Here is a 17,522-nt window from a genome sequence, read left to right as displayed (position 1 = left end):
ATTCCGACAAAGTTGTAAGCGTATTTCTTCTAGTGCTCCGTTTACAATGGCGTCCAATGGTGGCTGGAGAGCAGAGGATCATCCAGGGATGATCTTTAACGGTAGTTAATGGGCGAATGGTGGATGTTTGTTGATGAATTTGGGGGACTTGCAGGGATTGGATTGATTGGGATTTAGGTTTAGGGCTTGACCCAAACTTCCAGCTTTCTTTGTGATTTTGACTTTTTGAAAGAAACCTATTAAGGTGGAATTTTATTAAAAGAAAAAAAAATAACAAAGTTACTAAAGTGCCTTTGACTTAACGGACAAACATAAACGGAGTTAGAAAAAAGTACTAAAATTGCAAGTTTTAAAAATGTGAGGTAGCCAGTTGCGAAAAATTCAAAAAAAATACTAAAGTTGTATAGTTGTTCAAACCACATGTACTAAAATGACACTTAACTCTTCTAGAAATTACACATTAGTTATAGTTAACATATAAATCTTTAAAGTTATTTACACGAGCTAAATTATTAAAAAGAACAAATTTTATAAATCGAGAATTACTTCTTATAATTGGAATGACGTATTATATAACTTGTAATTTGCAAATCCCTAAATAATTCCTTGCATATAACATTTCATGTCATGTCAAAATATTTTTCCAACCGAACAAAGTCAGTATTGGGATCGGTTTTATCGAACTTCAATCGGTGTAGATGGTTTCAAACTTCAATCGGTGTAAAGATATTTTGTTTCTTTTTATATATAACTAGGGTTTTACCTGGCGCGTTGCGCCGGGCAGGCAGGGGCGGACCCACATAGTTCCTATCGGGGTCCCAGGACACCAATGTTTTTTAAAAATTACTTAGAGACGATATATTAAATTTTGTAAGGACCCCATAAAAATTAATACTTGGAACCCATACTATTAAGGCTGAACTAGTCTAGTGGAAAGTCCCTTGTTTTTTTTTGAGAGGTTGCAGGTTCAAGCCTCACCATGCCCAGTTTTTGTTGTTTTTTTAATATTCTAGTCAATGTTAGTTATTTAGTTAGGGTATTTGTGTTTTTTCTTTAGTTTATCCCATATAACCATTATCACTTTAGTTTATCTCATATAACCATTATCACCATGCAACATATATAATGACAACATGAGTTTTACATATACTTAAATTATTTATCTTGTGTATGTATATTATAATTAATCATTTATTTGTGTAAGAGTTAGTTTTTCATGTCTTGGTTATTCATGTAAGACCATATATATATAGCTTACGCTTATGTTTTTCGGGTATGAATAAAAATGAATTAAAAGTGTATGTTCTATCTAGTTTCTAATATATATTCTTTCTACTTACTCGTTTCCGATGACACCATATTTTCGTGTTTTATTATGTTCCTCCTCTCGACCCGACCCGAATAACAACCGACCCAAAAATTTTGTAAACCGGAAAAATTGGGACCCCATTGACAAAAAATCCTGGGTCCGCCACTGCGGGCAGGTTGGTAAAATTCAAGTGTCGTCGGTCCCAGCGTTGAGGCGATAAGTCGACTCGAGTTTAATCGGTTTTGGTTTTGGTTTTGGTGGTGTGCGTTAGGATATCGGAATTAAAACCTAAACATAAAACAAAAAAAATATATAAATTTGAGGTGGATTAATGGGTGGTATCGGTCAGTAAAAGTAAAACCAGGACATTGGAAAGACCCCAAGTATTGTTGATCTCGGGCATTAAGAAGGTGAGTGTACGCAAATTCGGCCAATTCCTGTCACGTTCATTACGGTACCGAGCGAAAAAAACGGATAATATATATATTGAGGTGCACGAATCAGTGGTGTCCATCGGTAAACTTGGGCATTGGTAAAACTCGAACGTTGTCAGTCCCGGATGTTGAGATGATGAGTCTAGACGTAATCAGTTGGTTTCTATCATGTTTGTTACGGTATCGGAAGTTAATCAAACAAAAACCACAAAATTGACCTTTGGTTGGCTTTCGTTATTTCACTGCGATACCATAACTAAAACCAATAAAAATAGCAAATAACACACTGAAAAGAAAACAAGTACGGTGCCTCAACAACACCAAACTTGTCAATTCTTATATAATAATAATGGACCCAGGATCATCAAATTCAAGCATTCATTTCATTTCATTTCATTTTAAAGGTTTTGCATCTAAATTGTAAACTTTGATAAACTGATTTGTAAGCAATCATCATCATTATCGTACTCAATATATCCCACCAATAACAAAGCTATGGTTAGGTCTGAATAAATGAATAGTCATTTAGCATTTAGCAATATTGACCAATTAAATAAACACATATTATTGATTTATTGTAGTCAACAAAATATGAGCTATCATAATTTTAATGTGCTTGTGCAAAACGCATATACTTACTAAAGCTAACTTTGATTTCCTAAAGATCTCACTTACATAGTTACATCAGTAAACTAAGAATCTAAATAATTAAAATTTTTTCCACTAATTCAGAGAAAGAAAACAACTGGAGGGTAAAGAATGGCATGAACCGCGTGATTGATTTACTCCATTCTTTTCAAGTCGATCATCTGCTGGGAACATGACTTTTTTAGTCCACCTAAGATCCGCACAAAAACATACGAGTAGTGATTCAGTGCAGATGCTAACAAATAACTTAAATCATTGAAATCAAGCAATTATTAAAAACAAAATTAATCATAACAAGACAAAGTTTAGGGGGGTCATTTTAAAGTGAGAACATTGTTAAATGAAAAACTAACGTGAGTCAAACTGCAATGTCATTCATAGAATCATAGTCTAAAATAACATAAATAAACTAAGGGTGGTTATTATATGTATTAACTTACTCAACTCTAGATTATTCTGCAAAATAAAATTAAAAATCAAGTAAAGCCCTATGATAGGATGATGCATGATGAATGTTTTGATAGTAAGATCCAACGCGATCCGTCACATAAAGGAAATAACATGTTTTGTAATCCGTTACCTGACCTGGCCAGACGGAACGACAAATGGAAGGAGGCTGTCCAACGTTAATTGAGAAACAATTTCATCCGTACAATATGATCGAATTCAAGCAACATTAAAAACGTATTGCCAGCAACAACGTACCATTAGGTTCTTCTCACTATGTTCACCCATTAGAAAAGTATGCAATTAAATAAATTTTAGCGGAATGAGTGGGATTCTAATTTTGAGAAGCGAAGCCGGATGTGATATTATTTTATTTCAAGGAGAAAGTGTGGGCTAAAATATTGCAAATCTAGATGAAAACAAATTCAACCGTTACAGTCTTATTTAGTCAATCTCATTATTTTCTTGCTAAATTGAGTTTTGTAACTTTCCATTCTACAACCAAAAATTAATATACTAGCCGTTATCTTTCAATTTGAATACAAAATTTCAATATAAAAAACCAAATCTTCCATTGGATTTCTTCAAGATCTTGATAGCTAGCAATATTTTTTGACAAGATCATGTATAGATTTCACAAGCTAGATAAGATGACTTCCACTCGATGCGCGGTTTGCAAGTATTTTAGACGAAGATGTCCCCCGGATTGCATTTTTGCACCTTATTTTCCTCATGATAACCCTCAAAAGTTTACATGTGTTCATAGATTCTATGGTGCCAGCAACATTGGCAAGATGCTTGAGGTAAGTCTTAACTATAATCTTCTTTCAAATATCCGTTTCGATAGTTTTTAAATAACTTATGGTTTTAACATTGATGAGTGGTTTTATGTAGAATATGTCGGTGCATCAACGAGCCAATGCAGTAGATTCGTTGTATTATGAAGCCAAATGTCGAATACAAGATCCCGTGTACGGTTGTGTTGGAATAATATCAACGTTGCAACGACAAATCCAAATAGCACAAAGCCAACTAGCAAAAGCTCAAGCTGAAATTTCTGTTCTAGATGCTAATTTTGCAGTCGCGGAACCAGTATTGAGCCTAGGTGAGCCATTGGTTCAACCGAATGGTGTCGATCATGGTCCAGATGACCCTTTTAATACTTGGTTTTACTAGTTAAAAAAAAATTGTTTACGTTGGGTTTGTTATAGTTTTGATCTTTAATTACTTGATATGATTTAACCTCATTTTGATATGTATTTGGTTATAAAAGTTGAGGCAAATTTGAGGATAGCCTCTTAAGATAATAACCTCTCTACCATAACACAAGTAATTTGTAGTGTTATGAACGTGAATCGGGCCCAGATTAGCCTAGTAAACGTGGCCCAACAAATTAAAGGGTTTGATGATAAAAAGCATGGAACGGGAGCGTAAAGAAAATTAACGAATATGATGAATGAGTCTGTGTGTGTATCTTCTTCTTCTCCCATCTCCTATTACTCTATAGTGTCTGATTCACTCTGTTTCGATTCCGTTTGTTAACACTGCTCACAAGGTGCTCGATGAAATGCTTGTTAGAATTGAAAATGAAATTGTCAAGCAAAATCATGAAACCATGGAGGATGAAGTTTTAGAAATCCAAAATGACTCAATTGTTGATGTCCATGTGTCATTAGCGGTAACAGATGCTCAAATGGATATATTAGAATCCAACTTTGTGCTTGAAAGTGTTGTTGGGTCTTCTTTGATCCATGGTGAGAAACCCGGGTTGTTCAACAGGGTCACGAGAGTTCTTGCAGATTTTGAATGGAAACCGGGATGGCAATGTGGGTGGGTTGTGCAGCCCACTGGTACCGCGATGCTAGCCCAACCTTCAACAATAGCGGTTTCTGCCAATGATGTTGCGCATGTACCTACAGTGCTTCACTTTCAAGTAAGGGATACTCGTCTTGGTTGGAAAGGAGGCATAACAGCCATGATCTATTGCCCGGGTGAAGACCTTTCCAAACAACCACCATTCGTAGATATTACACCATTTCAGCCTTTAGTCCCTAATCAACATCTGATATCAGCCACAAATAGTACCTTACAACCAAATATAGCAGGTCCTTATCAACTTGGTAAAGCTCTATTCATAGAACAGCCTACAAACACAAATTTTACACCAATCACTATATGGAAAAAACTCACAACCAAAATGGTAGAGTATGTTTGGAGGGAAATCGAGTCTAGATACACTTTAAGTAAACAACTTATTGTGATTTCCATTCATGGGAACTACGGCATGTTTGTTGTTATTCAACTTTATGATACACTTGAGAATTTTTATGCAAGATACACTCAACTTGGTGTAGTGCAAAGAGAATTGCCAAAACAGTTTCAACAGGGGAATGCACTTATAATTAACACGGGGAAGCGAGCATGGTGTACTCTTATTTCTCTTTCCTTATGCAGTAACATGAGGGTAGCTTACTATCGGCACAAGAGCTCACACGTCATCAAGTTCTTGTCATGGCGGGTCAAGTTCAAATTAGTCTAATGTTTTCTTTAACATTTGAGTTTCCATGGAAGCCTCCATGGTGTCCTTTTTGTTTCGCTTTTGGTTCATGGTTTCATAGGCGGATCCTACGACCGTTAAGAGTTTATGAACTGACACTTCTGGTGATATTTCGGTTCCAAGTTAAGGACAAATATCTTACTTGGAAGGGAGTAACGACATGGATATGGTATGATGTAGTCTTGGCAACTGATTCGAAAGAGAATGTTATGGTTGTGACTCATTTACTACTTATTCATTCATTTATATGGAAACCAGGTATAATCAATACCCTAGCTCGAGAACTCATACATGCCCTACCTGATGCTTTGTTTTCATGGAGTGCTAGTTTTTCTATCATAATGCCAAAACAAGTTCATGGCAGCCTTCGAGACATGGAGACTAAGTTCCCTACTACGATGAGCAGTCAACAATTTGATGCGTTACCTGCTAGTTCTATGCAAACTAACACATATGTTATTGTTGTTGGTACGTATCTTATTATTGTAGGAAATAATTTGTGGGATATGAAGACTATTCAGCAACAAAATCATTACAAAATGATTTTATTTCTAAGTTCTAGCACTAGTGCAATACACAGGACAAGGGTACACTTCATCCATATTGTTGTCGTTTATTCTTGGTATTTTCATGGTTCTCGATTGCCCTTTAGTATGGCACCTTGTCGTATTACTAAAGTGATGGTTATGGTGGCTGCCAAAATGCTTTATAAACTTTTAAGGATCACTCATTTGAAGATTTTTTGGGCACCGCTAAAGGTTTCTGGCAGCCTTGGAATTATTGTGGTCCAAGAGAGAGTAGTTATGATGACGCTTAAAGGTGCAACAGAAAGTGCAACTTACATAAACCCAATTATTGCTACTATTTCTATTGTGGTTCAGAAACAAATGGTGACAATGATGATTAAAGGTGCATCACAAGAGTTGGTTGACTTTTTATGGGTCACCGGTGCATCTAGGAGGAATCTGAATTTTTTATTATTCCAAGCCGACGTTGGGGCCAGAATGTTTACCAAGGTTAAAAGAAATGAAGTCGGGTTGCTTGTTGAGGGTTTTTGTCTTTATAACTTTCAACGGAACAAGAACAAAACTCCACACAACGTTTATCAAGCAAAGGGCAATTTGGTCATCCAAAAATACAAACGGAAATTCTGGTATTATGGGTGCCAAATGCAATCATTTATCATCGAGGGTATTTTGGTCATTATTGAAAATCGACAAAAAGAGGTTGATGTAGGTTATAATGATTTGGTTACCAAAGTTGACCTTTTATGGGTCAAAATTCATGTGTGGAAAGGGTTGATTCTTTTTGTCACCGTTGACCAGAAAGTCAAAATCAGAGTGACATATTGGCGTGGTGTCAGTTTTATGCGTTTTTGTGACTATGAGACGAGTAGTGTCGGTGGATACACCAAACAAACAAATTATAAATGTTTTCATATATTACACCGATTGCTTCAAACCAGCCCGCTAGAAAACTTGCTTCACCTTGAGGACAAGGTGAATTTGAAAGGGGGGGGGGGGTAATGTTATGAACGTGAATCGGGCCCAGATTAGCCTAGTAAACGTGGCCCAACAAATTAAAGGGTTTGATGATAAAAAACATGGAACGGGAGCGTAAAGAAAATTAACGAATATGATGAATGAGTCTTTGTATCTTCTTCTCCCATCTCCTGTTATTCTATAGTGTTTGATCTTCCCATCCCCTTCTTTTGTAATTGTTCATTGAGTTGCAGTGTAATCGATCTATCTATATCAATATAAACCTATCCGATTTTGCTCTAATTTATCTATTGCTTGCTGAGTGAATATCAGTTCACTTCATGTAGCAATTTAAAAATATTTGAATAAGCATCAATTTTTTATTTTATTTTTTGAATAAGCATCAATAATAAGTCGTATTGTCGTAAAACCGATTTAAAAGAATTATGCAAGAATTATAATTTTAAAAGGGTAACAAGTATTAATTTGTAAAGAACTATATCAAAAGGACGTGGTTTAATATAAAGAAATAAGATGATAATTACGTTTTATTTATATAAAAAGTCTGAAAAAAAAACAACACTTTTAAGTTTTAGTCCTAAGTCCTAACTATGGTGGTGTGTATGAGATCGAAAAAACCAACAAGACTAAACCAAAATTTTGGTTTTGATTTTTAGTAAAAATCGAAATATCAGTTTTGGTTCGGTTTTATGTTTTGTGAAAAACCGAACCGAAAAACCAATTTGATAAATTACTTTTTCGTTGAATTGTTTATGTTTATGAACTAGGATATTTGTTTTACTTTTAACGTTGATTTTGATTAGATTAAATCAATTTAATTGTAAGTATTTTATAAGTTATTAATATTTTAGACCAAAATGTACAATATTCTATTAACTATTAATTTGTTTAAAAAAGTATTATGCCCAATTTCAAAATATCATGGTTCAAATTTCTTTGGCCCGAAATTATTAGTCCGGTTAGCAAAACTGATAAAAATCAACTTAAACCCAAAAACCGAAAACCATAAATCAAAAATACGAAACCGAAGAATTTGAAAAACCAAAAAACCGAAACTTATTGGTTTGATTTTAGTTTAAAACCGGTCATACAGCACATACATACCCCTACTAACTAACGTAAGAACTATACATACAAACAAAAAAAAGTATATTTTATTAATCCCATTATATTCGTTGGCTAGTTTTATAAGTAAAATAACATGTTGATAAAACTCATAGATTTGATTTTAAACTTGATCAGTTTGGATTAGTTTCCACGTAAATATATGTTTAGCTAACCGGTCGATAATGTGTCGATTGGACAGGCTTCAGGCCATTTTACTTTGTAAAAGAAATTAAGAAGTATTTTATGTCTAACTGTAATTCCAAACCATATATATTAATTTTTTTTATAGAAATATATTAGATTGAAATTCAGGTATTCTTCAATCATTTACTTAACAAACTATCATCTCCTAACATATAATTAATTATATCCGAGTAATCAAATAGATCACCCTTTAAAGAACTTTTGTGGAACAATCGCTCTCGCAAAATCCAACTACCCACAAAATTAGGTCTAAGCTCTGATTGGTTAGGAAAAAATTTAAAACCCGGTCTGCGACGCTATGCATTATGATACAAGGCTATGTGCTATACTGAACGATTGGTCGTGATAGCTCTGAGATATAGAATAAGTTCCACATGAGTGGCACGTGAGGGCTTGGATGTGGAGGCTCCGTGGGCATTGGGAGTGTGAAAACACCTCACTTCTCTTTTGACCAATACAAAAGTCTAGTGAGTGTGAAAACACCTACCGCTTACGTGGCATAATTTTAAAGCGCATTTCACAAGACTATAACGCATAGTTTAACTCCCAGTCATTCTAAAAAGCCTGAAAAATTTACAATGTAGTAACTAATCAAAATACGGTTAGAGTTAATTACTCGAATAGTCTTTAACACATGACTAGATTGAATCTATGCTTATCACGTTTTGAAATTACACACACATATATATATATATATATATATATATATATATATAAGATTAGGATCATGTGATAACTATTTTGAAATTGAGAACTTTGAGAACCATTTAAACCATAAAAAACATTCTTCTAAAAAAAATAAAAAATATATATAAAACAAAAAAACTCGAAAATAAAAAAGTAAAAAAACCAAAAATTTTTATTTTTCATCAAGGTTTTATAAAAAAATAAAAAAAATTTGAAAAAAGTATCGGTTTAACAAAATTATACACATATATAATACTTATTTTTTTAATTTTATACATGCTTTTATACACATATATACAATTTAAGGTAAATGATAATGTACATATATGTACATTATGTAACTAGAGATTAAATGAAATTACACATGTATATAATACGAAGTTACTCTTTTTTTATGAAACCGGAATGAAATATAAAAATTTTGGTTTTTTACTTCTTAAAAATTTTTGTTTTATAATTTTTTTAAATATTTTTAGAGGTTTTTTTAATGGTTCAAAATGGTTCTCAAAGTTCTCAATTTTCAAATGATTCTCTTAATATCATTACCATATATATATATATATATATATATATATATATATATATATATATATATATATATATTAGCTTTTGAACCCGTGTATTACACGTGATTTATTAAATGATAAAAATAAATAAGGTTGTGATTTCAATTGTGATTTTCAAATACTTATGAATTAATTTATCATACAAAGTAAAACTTATGAATTTTTTTCAGTTCACGGCTTATGAAATGTATCTTTTCCATATTTCACTGTGTAAACTACACATGATGGAAAATATGAACTTAATGTAATTTCTCATATAACTATATTTAAAATATAATAATTAATGCGTATAGTCAATACTCTAGATCATAATGTCATTAAATAATATAAATGCATACCTAAATATATATTTTCTACAGTGCTGAAAAACAACCACCAACCCAATAATTGATTTTATTTAGCATCAACTGTTTTTTAAAGATGATTATAAATGTGACATTTACAAACCTTTAAATAATGAATAGTTAAGTGCCATTTTTCATTTATTTTTTTGTTTAAAATTGTGGATTGGTTCGTTTATTTTTGCTAAAAAAGTGGTTTGGTTCATTTTTTTTGTTAAAAAAAGAGGTTCGGTTTGTTTGTTTTTCTTAAGTAGTTCGCTTTTTTTATTTTTTTTATAAAAAGTAGTTCGGTACGTTTATTTTTTGTTAAAAAAAAGTTGTTCGGTTCGTTTCCTTTTGTTAAAAAAAAGTGGTTCGTTTGTTTTTTTTTAAAGTAGTTTGACTCATTTATTTTTGAACAAAGGATTAAGTAAATGAGAGCAAAAAGAAATTTAACCGTAATGGAAAAAACAAAAAGGTTTACGAAAAGTACTAAAATAGTATAATTTTGGAAACCTTAGGTGTTAATTTGCATGAAATTTTAAAAAAGGTACTAAAGTTGCATAGTTGGTTAAACAATGGGTATGAAAAGGTACTTAACTCAATGATGAATAAAATCTACACTATGTTATAACCCAATTTACAAAATGATTTTGATTCATGACCCATGGATGTCTAGAATGAATGAGATGAGAGATTATGAATTAGAAAAAATGTATGCTTGACACCTAAACTTTAACATTTTTTTTTATTAGTATTGTAAGATGGATGTCTAAAATGAATGAGATGAGAGATTAAGAATTAAAAGAAATGTATGCTTAACACCTAAGCTTTAAAATTTTCTTTTATTAGTATTGTAAGATTGTAAGATATATATATTCTCCCTATTTTTTACTCACCTTAAACATTGATGGTCATTCAAATGGATGGAAATTAACTTTCCTGTAAAATTTAATGACAATACCCTTGTCAAAAGAAAAAAAAAGTAAATAAAATAAAATAAAAGGAAGTCACTTAATATTATTATATATCTATAAAAAGTAAAGATGGGACCTACTTTAAATGTTAAAACCGTAACATCTTGGAAAATCCGTGTCAATATTACCGACTTTAAAAGTTAAGGGATTTGTTGATAGTTATGCCAAATATAAAGTCCAGAGTATAATATGTAATTATAAAAAATCGCATTTGACAAACCGCCTGGAATTTGATCTTCTATCTGAAAAGCTGACTTCATCTTGAAGATAACAGATTATACGGATTGTAGCATCCGCTTTTTGAGACGGATCCATCTAACGGATATCTTAGCCGTAAAAATAGAATTAGAGGTACTATGAAAGGCGGATCTAATTTGCTGTGAGGGTAGGCATATGTCCGGCGTACAAAACCAATTATGTTAAAATTCTCTCTGCTTTTAGTATCTTACCCTTCGTATGTGTTATTACTTTAAGTCTTGTTTTAATGGGTGTTAGAGTATTCTCATCTTGTTTCCCATCCACATACCCATAATTACAATAAAAGCATTACAATGCTCTCTTATGTCCAATTAAATAATGTTGTTTATACATTTATTCTCTCATCGGCTCACAGCTAATTTCAACAAACATTAAAAAATTAATATGGGCAAACAACTTTCCTCAATTTTATAAAAAAAAATCAACAATTTTTCTCTCTTCTCCATTCACAACTACTAAATAATATTTTTTTTACACTAAAAACACTACATTTTCTCTCTCATATACAAATAAATAATACATTTTTACATCTTTATCATTATTTTCCTTTCTTCTCCACTTACAACCATTTTCTGTTGGAACCCGGATAGTTATCAATCTAATAACAATTAACGGATCTCGAATCTGTGTTAAACCGATTAATACCTTAACTATAGATCTAGCTCATACTTACCTTAGATTCAGTGTTATATATGTTTATATATTATCAGTATATATGTATTAGTGATGTTATAATGTTAGGATGAAGATCGAGAGAGGATTTGGACAGGGTTTCGTTAATTAACTCTCAAAACTTAAATTAAGCGTGAACAGTGTTCACTATATATAGAAGATAGGTCTGGTTCGCTAACATCCCCTAGCGAACCAGACACTACTTCGTTACATACATAAATAAAACAAAATAGCTTAACGAATCATTCTCTGATTCGTTAACATCCCCTAACGAATCAGAGGGAATAACCTTTAAGTCTTAGTTCACTAACATCCCCTAGCGAACTAGACAATACATATAACGAACTAGACTTTAACTTAATTGTTTATTACATTAAATATAAAACAAATACGTTAACGATAATTACAAAGACTCAAGACGCAAAACCGTGCACTAACAGACACCCCCTCGTCTTGAGCTCTTTGTCTTTAAATTACTTGAAGCGCTTGGACTGCCAGTCTCTGCAACTATGAATTCCATGTTCATGACACACACGCACAACGCGTTGGAATTGCATAGCCAGGTTGTAGTCTTCATTGCGCTCGATCAGAATCTGTTTCCTGTGTAGCACGTCATTGTCGGTCTCTGATAAATTAACCAACCACATCGGGTCGATTATCTTGATAAGTTCAGTCTTCAGACCTTTACCAAGTACAATAACGGCCTCGCCAGTACGATTGTCATAGAACCAGCGGTTGAATGAGAGATGCATCTGTTGGGGCATCGTCTTCACAGGAACCCGCTTCATCGTCTTTGGCGGCTTTACCTTAAGAACAAGTTTCCTCCAGCCAGTCCTCGGATCAATCTCATCAATGCGTTTGCGTCTCGGGACCTGGGGCTTGAAGAACTTGAAGCCATGATTGACCTCGAACACTAAGTGTTGATGACACCACTCAGCTGTACGGTAACCACCACGATTGATAAATGGACGTCTCGCTAGGGTACGAACATCCCAACGCGGTAAAGTAAGTACATCCTTCATCGTTTCGTAGTACTGGATCCCTTTCTCCCACTTAATTATACATACTTTAAGCTCAGGATCATAAAGCCATGTGATAATATCACCATGTACCTTGGAAACAGTCTTGAAGGAGGTCATTTGGTTTTCTTTAACCCATGCAGCAGCAATGTCTTTCCGTTCTTGATCAACATAACGATACGCACTGATAATTTTACCCACCTTCTGGCGTTTGAACCATCTTGCAATATCATCATCAGTTATGACTTCAAGTGAATGAACTGTCCGCTTACACTTCAATACTTTTTCCAATTCGTTTTCTGCCGCTTTAACCGTCTGTTCATCAAATATCGGAGCACCTGGATCAACATTAGTGTGTTGAAACAAGTCCGGATACTCCTCAGCAGTTTCATCTTCCATCTCAACATCCTCATCTTAATAACTAAATTCCGTATTCATCCGAATTGATGGATCATCCGATATACCTTCCTCATTCACCACCTCGACATCAGGCTCAGTCTCTAAAGCAGTCAACTGATCGTCATTCAACCCAAGCAGTATAGAAATCTGCTCCTGTGTCAGAGACCTATCCACAAACTCACCAACCTCTGTCTCATCTCTGTTCACCACACTTCTAACCACCCCCGAACCATCCATAAATATCACAGTATTAGCCGCAATCATCTCAATTGGCTTGGTGGCAGTTGGATCTTGATATATAATAATCTGTTTCCCAGAGTCTTCACCGCCACTTGTACCAGCACCGGAAGATGAACCATGCGATTGTTTAGGCTCACCTCCAGCACCAGACTCATTAGGATCTTGATCATCGTCTTTGAGTTTCTTTTGGGCATCTTCTTTGCAAGTCAACTGCAAAATTAATTCTTCTTGTTCTTTCATTTTCACCCCCTGAGACTCAACAATCGCCCGCAGCGCTTTAGTCTCCTTCTGACAAAAGGAGATATAACTCATCATCCGTCTTTGATTCTCCATAAGAGGTTCTTGATTCTGCCGGTCAGCTGCCATTTGGTTTTCATAAAGATGGAGAAGATTCAGCAGCATCTCAGTCTGACGGTTTGGTGACAAGTTGTATAGTGAGGGATGAACAAGTTGAATCGGTCCCTGAGGCCGAGTGATTCTTATAAATGAGACAACACTTGGAGGAGGTGGAGTAGGACGAGGAGGAGGAGGCCTCATGGATGGTGTTGAAGGGATTGTTGACAATGTAGCAGGAGGCCTTGGTATTTCAGATAACGCCATTTGAGGAATTAAACCAAGCCTTTTATGGGACACCATCGTCGTAGTCAATGTAATCATCGGAGTGCTAGTAGTAGGCGGCACTACCGAGCGTTGAGGCATTGATTGACGAGGTGGTGGTACACCAATAATTACCCCTGCCCCAGTGGAAACACGTCTTTTCTTCGATGGCTCTCCAGTTGCCACCGCTTTCCCTTTCCTCTTTCGTTCTTGTTGAACTGCAATGGTGGCAGCTAACGCAGCTTCAACTGCAGTTTGTTGGTCTCTAAGAGCTGCATCACCAGCTCCACTATCACCATCATTACCGTCATCATTCCCATCATCATCTTCATCGTTCCCACCTTCTCCCCCTTCACGCTCGGAATCCGAGTCGTCATGGATCCAGCATTCATCAGGAAGACATACATAATTAGGATTAATTATGTGACTAATCATTCGTTTATCCCGAGGCTTCTCTTTACGATACACTTTCATTCAACGTACCGTGTCTGCCTTCATATGTTCCAAAGGAAGCACATCATCCCTCAAAGCTTGATTAATTACCAAGTTTGGAATCAAATCTTGAATTATCATTGTAGAAATCGGGGATACATTAGAAACCTCTTCGACTAAGTCGTCAGTTGAACTTGTTCTTTCAAATGATCAAAAACCAGCTCGGAATAGTTAAATGGCTTGTTGAGTATAAGAGCAACAAAAGCCGATTGTATACTGCTTCTACATTCATCAAATCCTCCACGACGACCACTCATACAATGAATTAGAACATGAAGAAGATACTTCTATGGTGGGCATAAACCAATTTTGTTCAACATAGATTTATCAATATCACCACCATAAATGTAGACGAGTAAACAAACCTTTGATCAACTGCTTGTCAAACTCACTCGGGTTGTCATCATTGTCACCAAATCGAAGCACATGACGAACCACTTCCACATCAATTGTAATAACATTTTGATCAATCGTGGCTCGAATGTGTTTTTCTCCCTCAACATACACAGCAGTATTCCAAAACTGTCTGATAATGCTTAGATAGACTTTAGGTCGAGCGGTGATTGCATAATGTATTACTGAACGTCTTAAGAATGTCAGCATGTCTCCAAACTCAGCAACATCAGCAACATCTTGATCAACGTACGCACAGATGTTGTGTTTTGTGTCATACGGTAATAAGATAACATCTTCTTGCTGTACTTGAGGAGGTTGGACTAGTGGTGGTTGTTCTTGTTGCCCTTGATCAACAACCGGTGGATCTTGATTTACTTGATCAGCCATTTTAACTGAATAGAATTTAGAAAGGTATGAGTAATATGAAGAAATAATTACAGTGTTTCGTGTGTAATTAATGTATTTACGCGTTTAGACGGTTGAAATAATGTATTTAATGCAAAAGGTAATTTTAATTTAATTAAATCATTAAAATGATATGCCATTCGTATGAATATCACTCTGATTCGTTACCACGTAGTAACGAATCAAGTAATTCGCTATCAGGTAAATAAATTAACGAAAGAGACACAACGACATAACTATAAAAGATTAACGAACTAAAGTCTAGTTCGTTACAGATTTGACGAATCAGTATTTGATTCGGTGAGAAAGTGGTTCGCTGAGCTAGTTCGTATATTACCTTAACGAATTGGACACAAAGCAGTTCCAATTCGCTAAGGATAACGAATGGTCAAGAATTTTGACTTAATCTTTGACTCACATAGTCAAAGTCAAAATTAAGATGAACACCGATAGTCAACAACACAAATCAAGCTTCAATTAATCCATAACTATCGTCGGATAATCAAAACATTATGTATAGTAAACTCGGAAACACAATACGAAGCTCATGGTGTTGAGATTGAGACTCAAAACCCAGAAAATAACTAAGGTTAACCAGAGTAAACAAGAACACCGAAACCATTAACATTAACATACAATCAACCCGACAAACTGAAATCATTCGTCGATTAAAGTCTACCAAGGGACCCGGAATCGCATTCCGATCACAAATGATTATATATCAATTACAAGAACACAGTATTACATAAACAAATCAGGGTTTTGAACTCGGAAAAACCCTTAGAACACAAAAGTTCATAATTAATCTATTAAAACACCGTCATTTTTGACGAAAATCACATCGCTGTGATCGTTTATACCTTAGCAACACAATGATATTCTTGAAATGTCAAAATATGAAGATCTAATTTCAGAGAAAAATTTGAATAGGTTACTTTAGGTTGAAGAAATCTGATAAACAGTGAAGGACTGTTCGTTCACTTTGTCTTATATAGCCTTACACGTTTCCCGAAGCACCTTATGTACGAATTAAGCAATTCGTTTGAATTATAAATAACGAATTAGATAATTCGCTATTCCGGTTCGTTACCTTAGAGTAGCGAACAAGACATGACTCGTGTCTTGATTCATTAAATATGTATAACGAAGTAGAGATGATTTGTTACAGAGTGTGGAAGCGAATTAGGTGAGCGAACTAGAAACCAGTTGGCTAAAGAATCACCTAGTTCGTTATCCATAATTAATGAAGTAGCTTTTATTGAATTAAAAACTTTATTTAATTTTAAATTAAATAATTAAATGAATTAAATAATGAATTAATCAATAAATAATTAAAAATATTAACTTAAATAAATTATCGAGAACCTTTTTATCCCGATAATTGAATACCTAAAAAAAACGTTTCACTTTTACAAAACATAATTTAAAATCATTAAAAAAATATGTAAAGTACGAAAGATAAATTATTTTGGTATTTTGTAAGAATTAAAGAATGTATTTACAAAAATATCCGAACAAGAAAGTAAACAATCTTTTTGTGTTTTTCTATGATTTATCAAAAAGCATTACATTTTTTTAGCAGAGAATCATATTGACCAAAATGCCTTTACATCACAGTTTTATATTTCAGCGATATTATGACTGGCGTTAAGTCGGTCATTGATATTGTTGTCCACTTAAATCTTATAACAAACCTTCGAGTATTTTCGTGATATGATTTATGGTTCAATTAGCGCACAGAATATCAGAAACTATCAGCCCCTAATCTCGGTTCAAGCTTAATTTGATTTTTGCCAAATCACCCCAACTTGACTTAAACCATTATAATGGTGATCAAAATTTTGATACCAATTGAGAAACTCTGAGCAATGCATCAAGTTTCCTTTACTGTGAGTGAGTATGCACGAGTCCATCTGTCGGCTTACATACATTGTATCCCCTGGGGTCCATTTCTTATTGGTATTAAGACGCACGCAAGGGAGGAACAGTTGTATGACTAACAACGGATTTTGATCAAGTCAGTAATTTAGATTGTACAAAGTACAACGGTGATCAAGTTTAATGACTTTGGGTTTGCTCTAGAAAGCGAGTGAAATATTCATGCTTATGAATACCCAGATGATTAAGCCACATAAAGACTCACAGTGTCCATAATCCTAACGCTTGTTATTTGCTTTATTATATTTTGGGTGATCAACAATTATAAGGCTTGAGTATGATCGGTTATTACATTTCTGCCATCTTCACCGAGACTTTTTCTAGATACTAACACCTCTTTCAATTTGG

The 17,522-nt window shown here is 34.2% G+C and overlaps 1 protein-coding gene across 1 annotated transcript; it reads left to right on the top strand.

The window, feature by feature from the left end:
• The first annotated feature begins 2,579 nt into the window (after nucleotides 1–2,579).
• Nucleotides 2,580–4,014, top strand: LOC143595594 (LOB domain-containing protein 24-like). The gene is made up of 2 exons (XM_077074576.1): nucleotides 2,580–3,641; nucleotides 3,733–4,014. The coding sequence occupies exons 1-2, from the start codon at nucleotides 3,462–3,464 to the stop codon at nucleotides 4,012–4,014; spliced, it is 462 nt and encodes a 153-aa protein (XP_076930691.1). The 5' UTR covers nucleotides 2,580–3,461.
• The last annotated feature ends 13,508 nt before the right edge of the window (nucleotides 4,015–17,522 follow it).

The sequence above is a fragment of the Bidens hawaiensis genome, unplaced genomic scaffold (genome assembly GCF_021521415.1).
Source record: "Bidens hawaiensis isolate Kalapana, Puna unplaced genomic scaffold, B.hawaiensis_p1.1 tig00001721_1, whole genome shotgun sequence".
NCBI lineage: Eukaryota > Viridiplantae > Streptophyta > Magnoliopsida > Asterales > Asteraceae > Bidens > Bidens hawaiensis.
The sequence above is the reverse complement of the archived record's forward strand: the minus strand, read 5'-3'. Positions and strand labels throughout refer to the sequence as shown.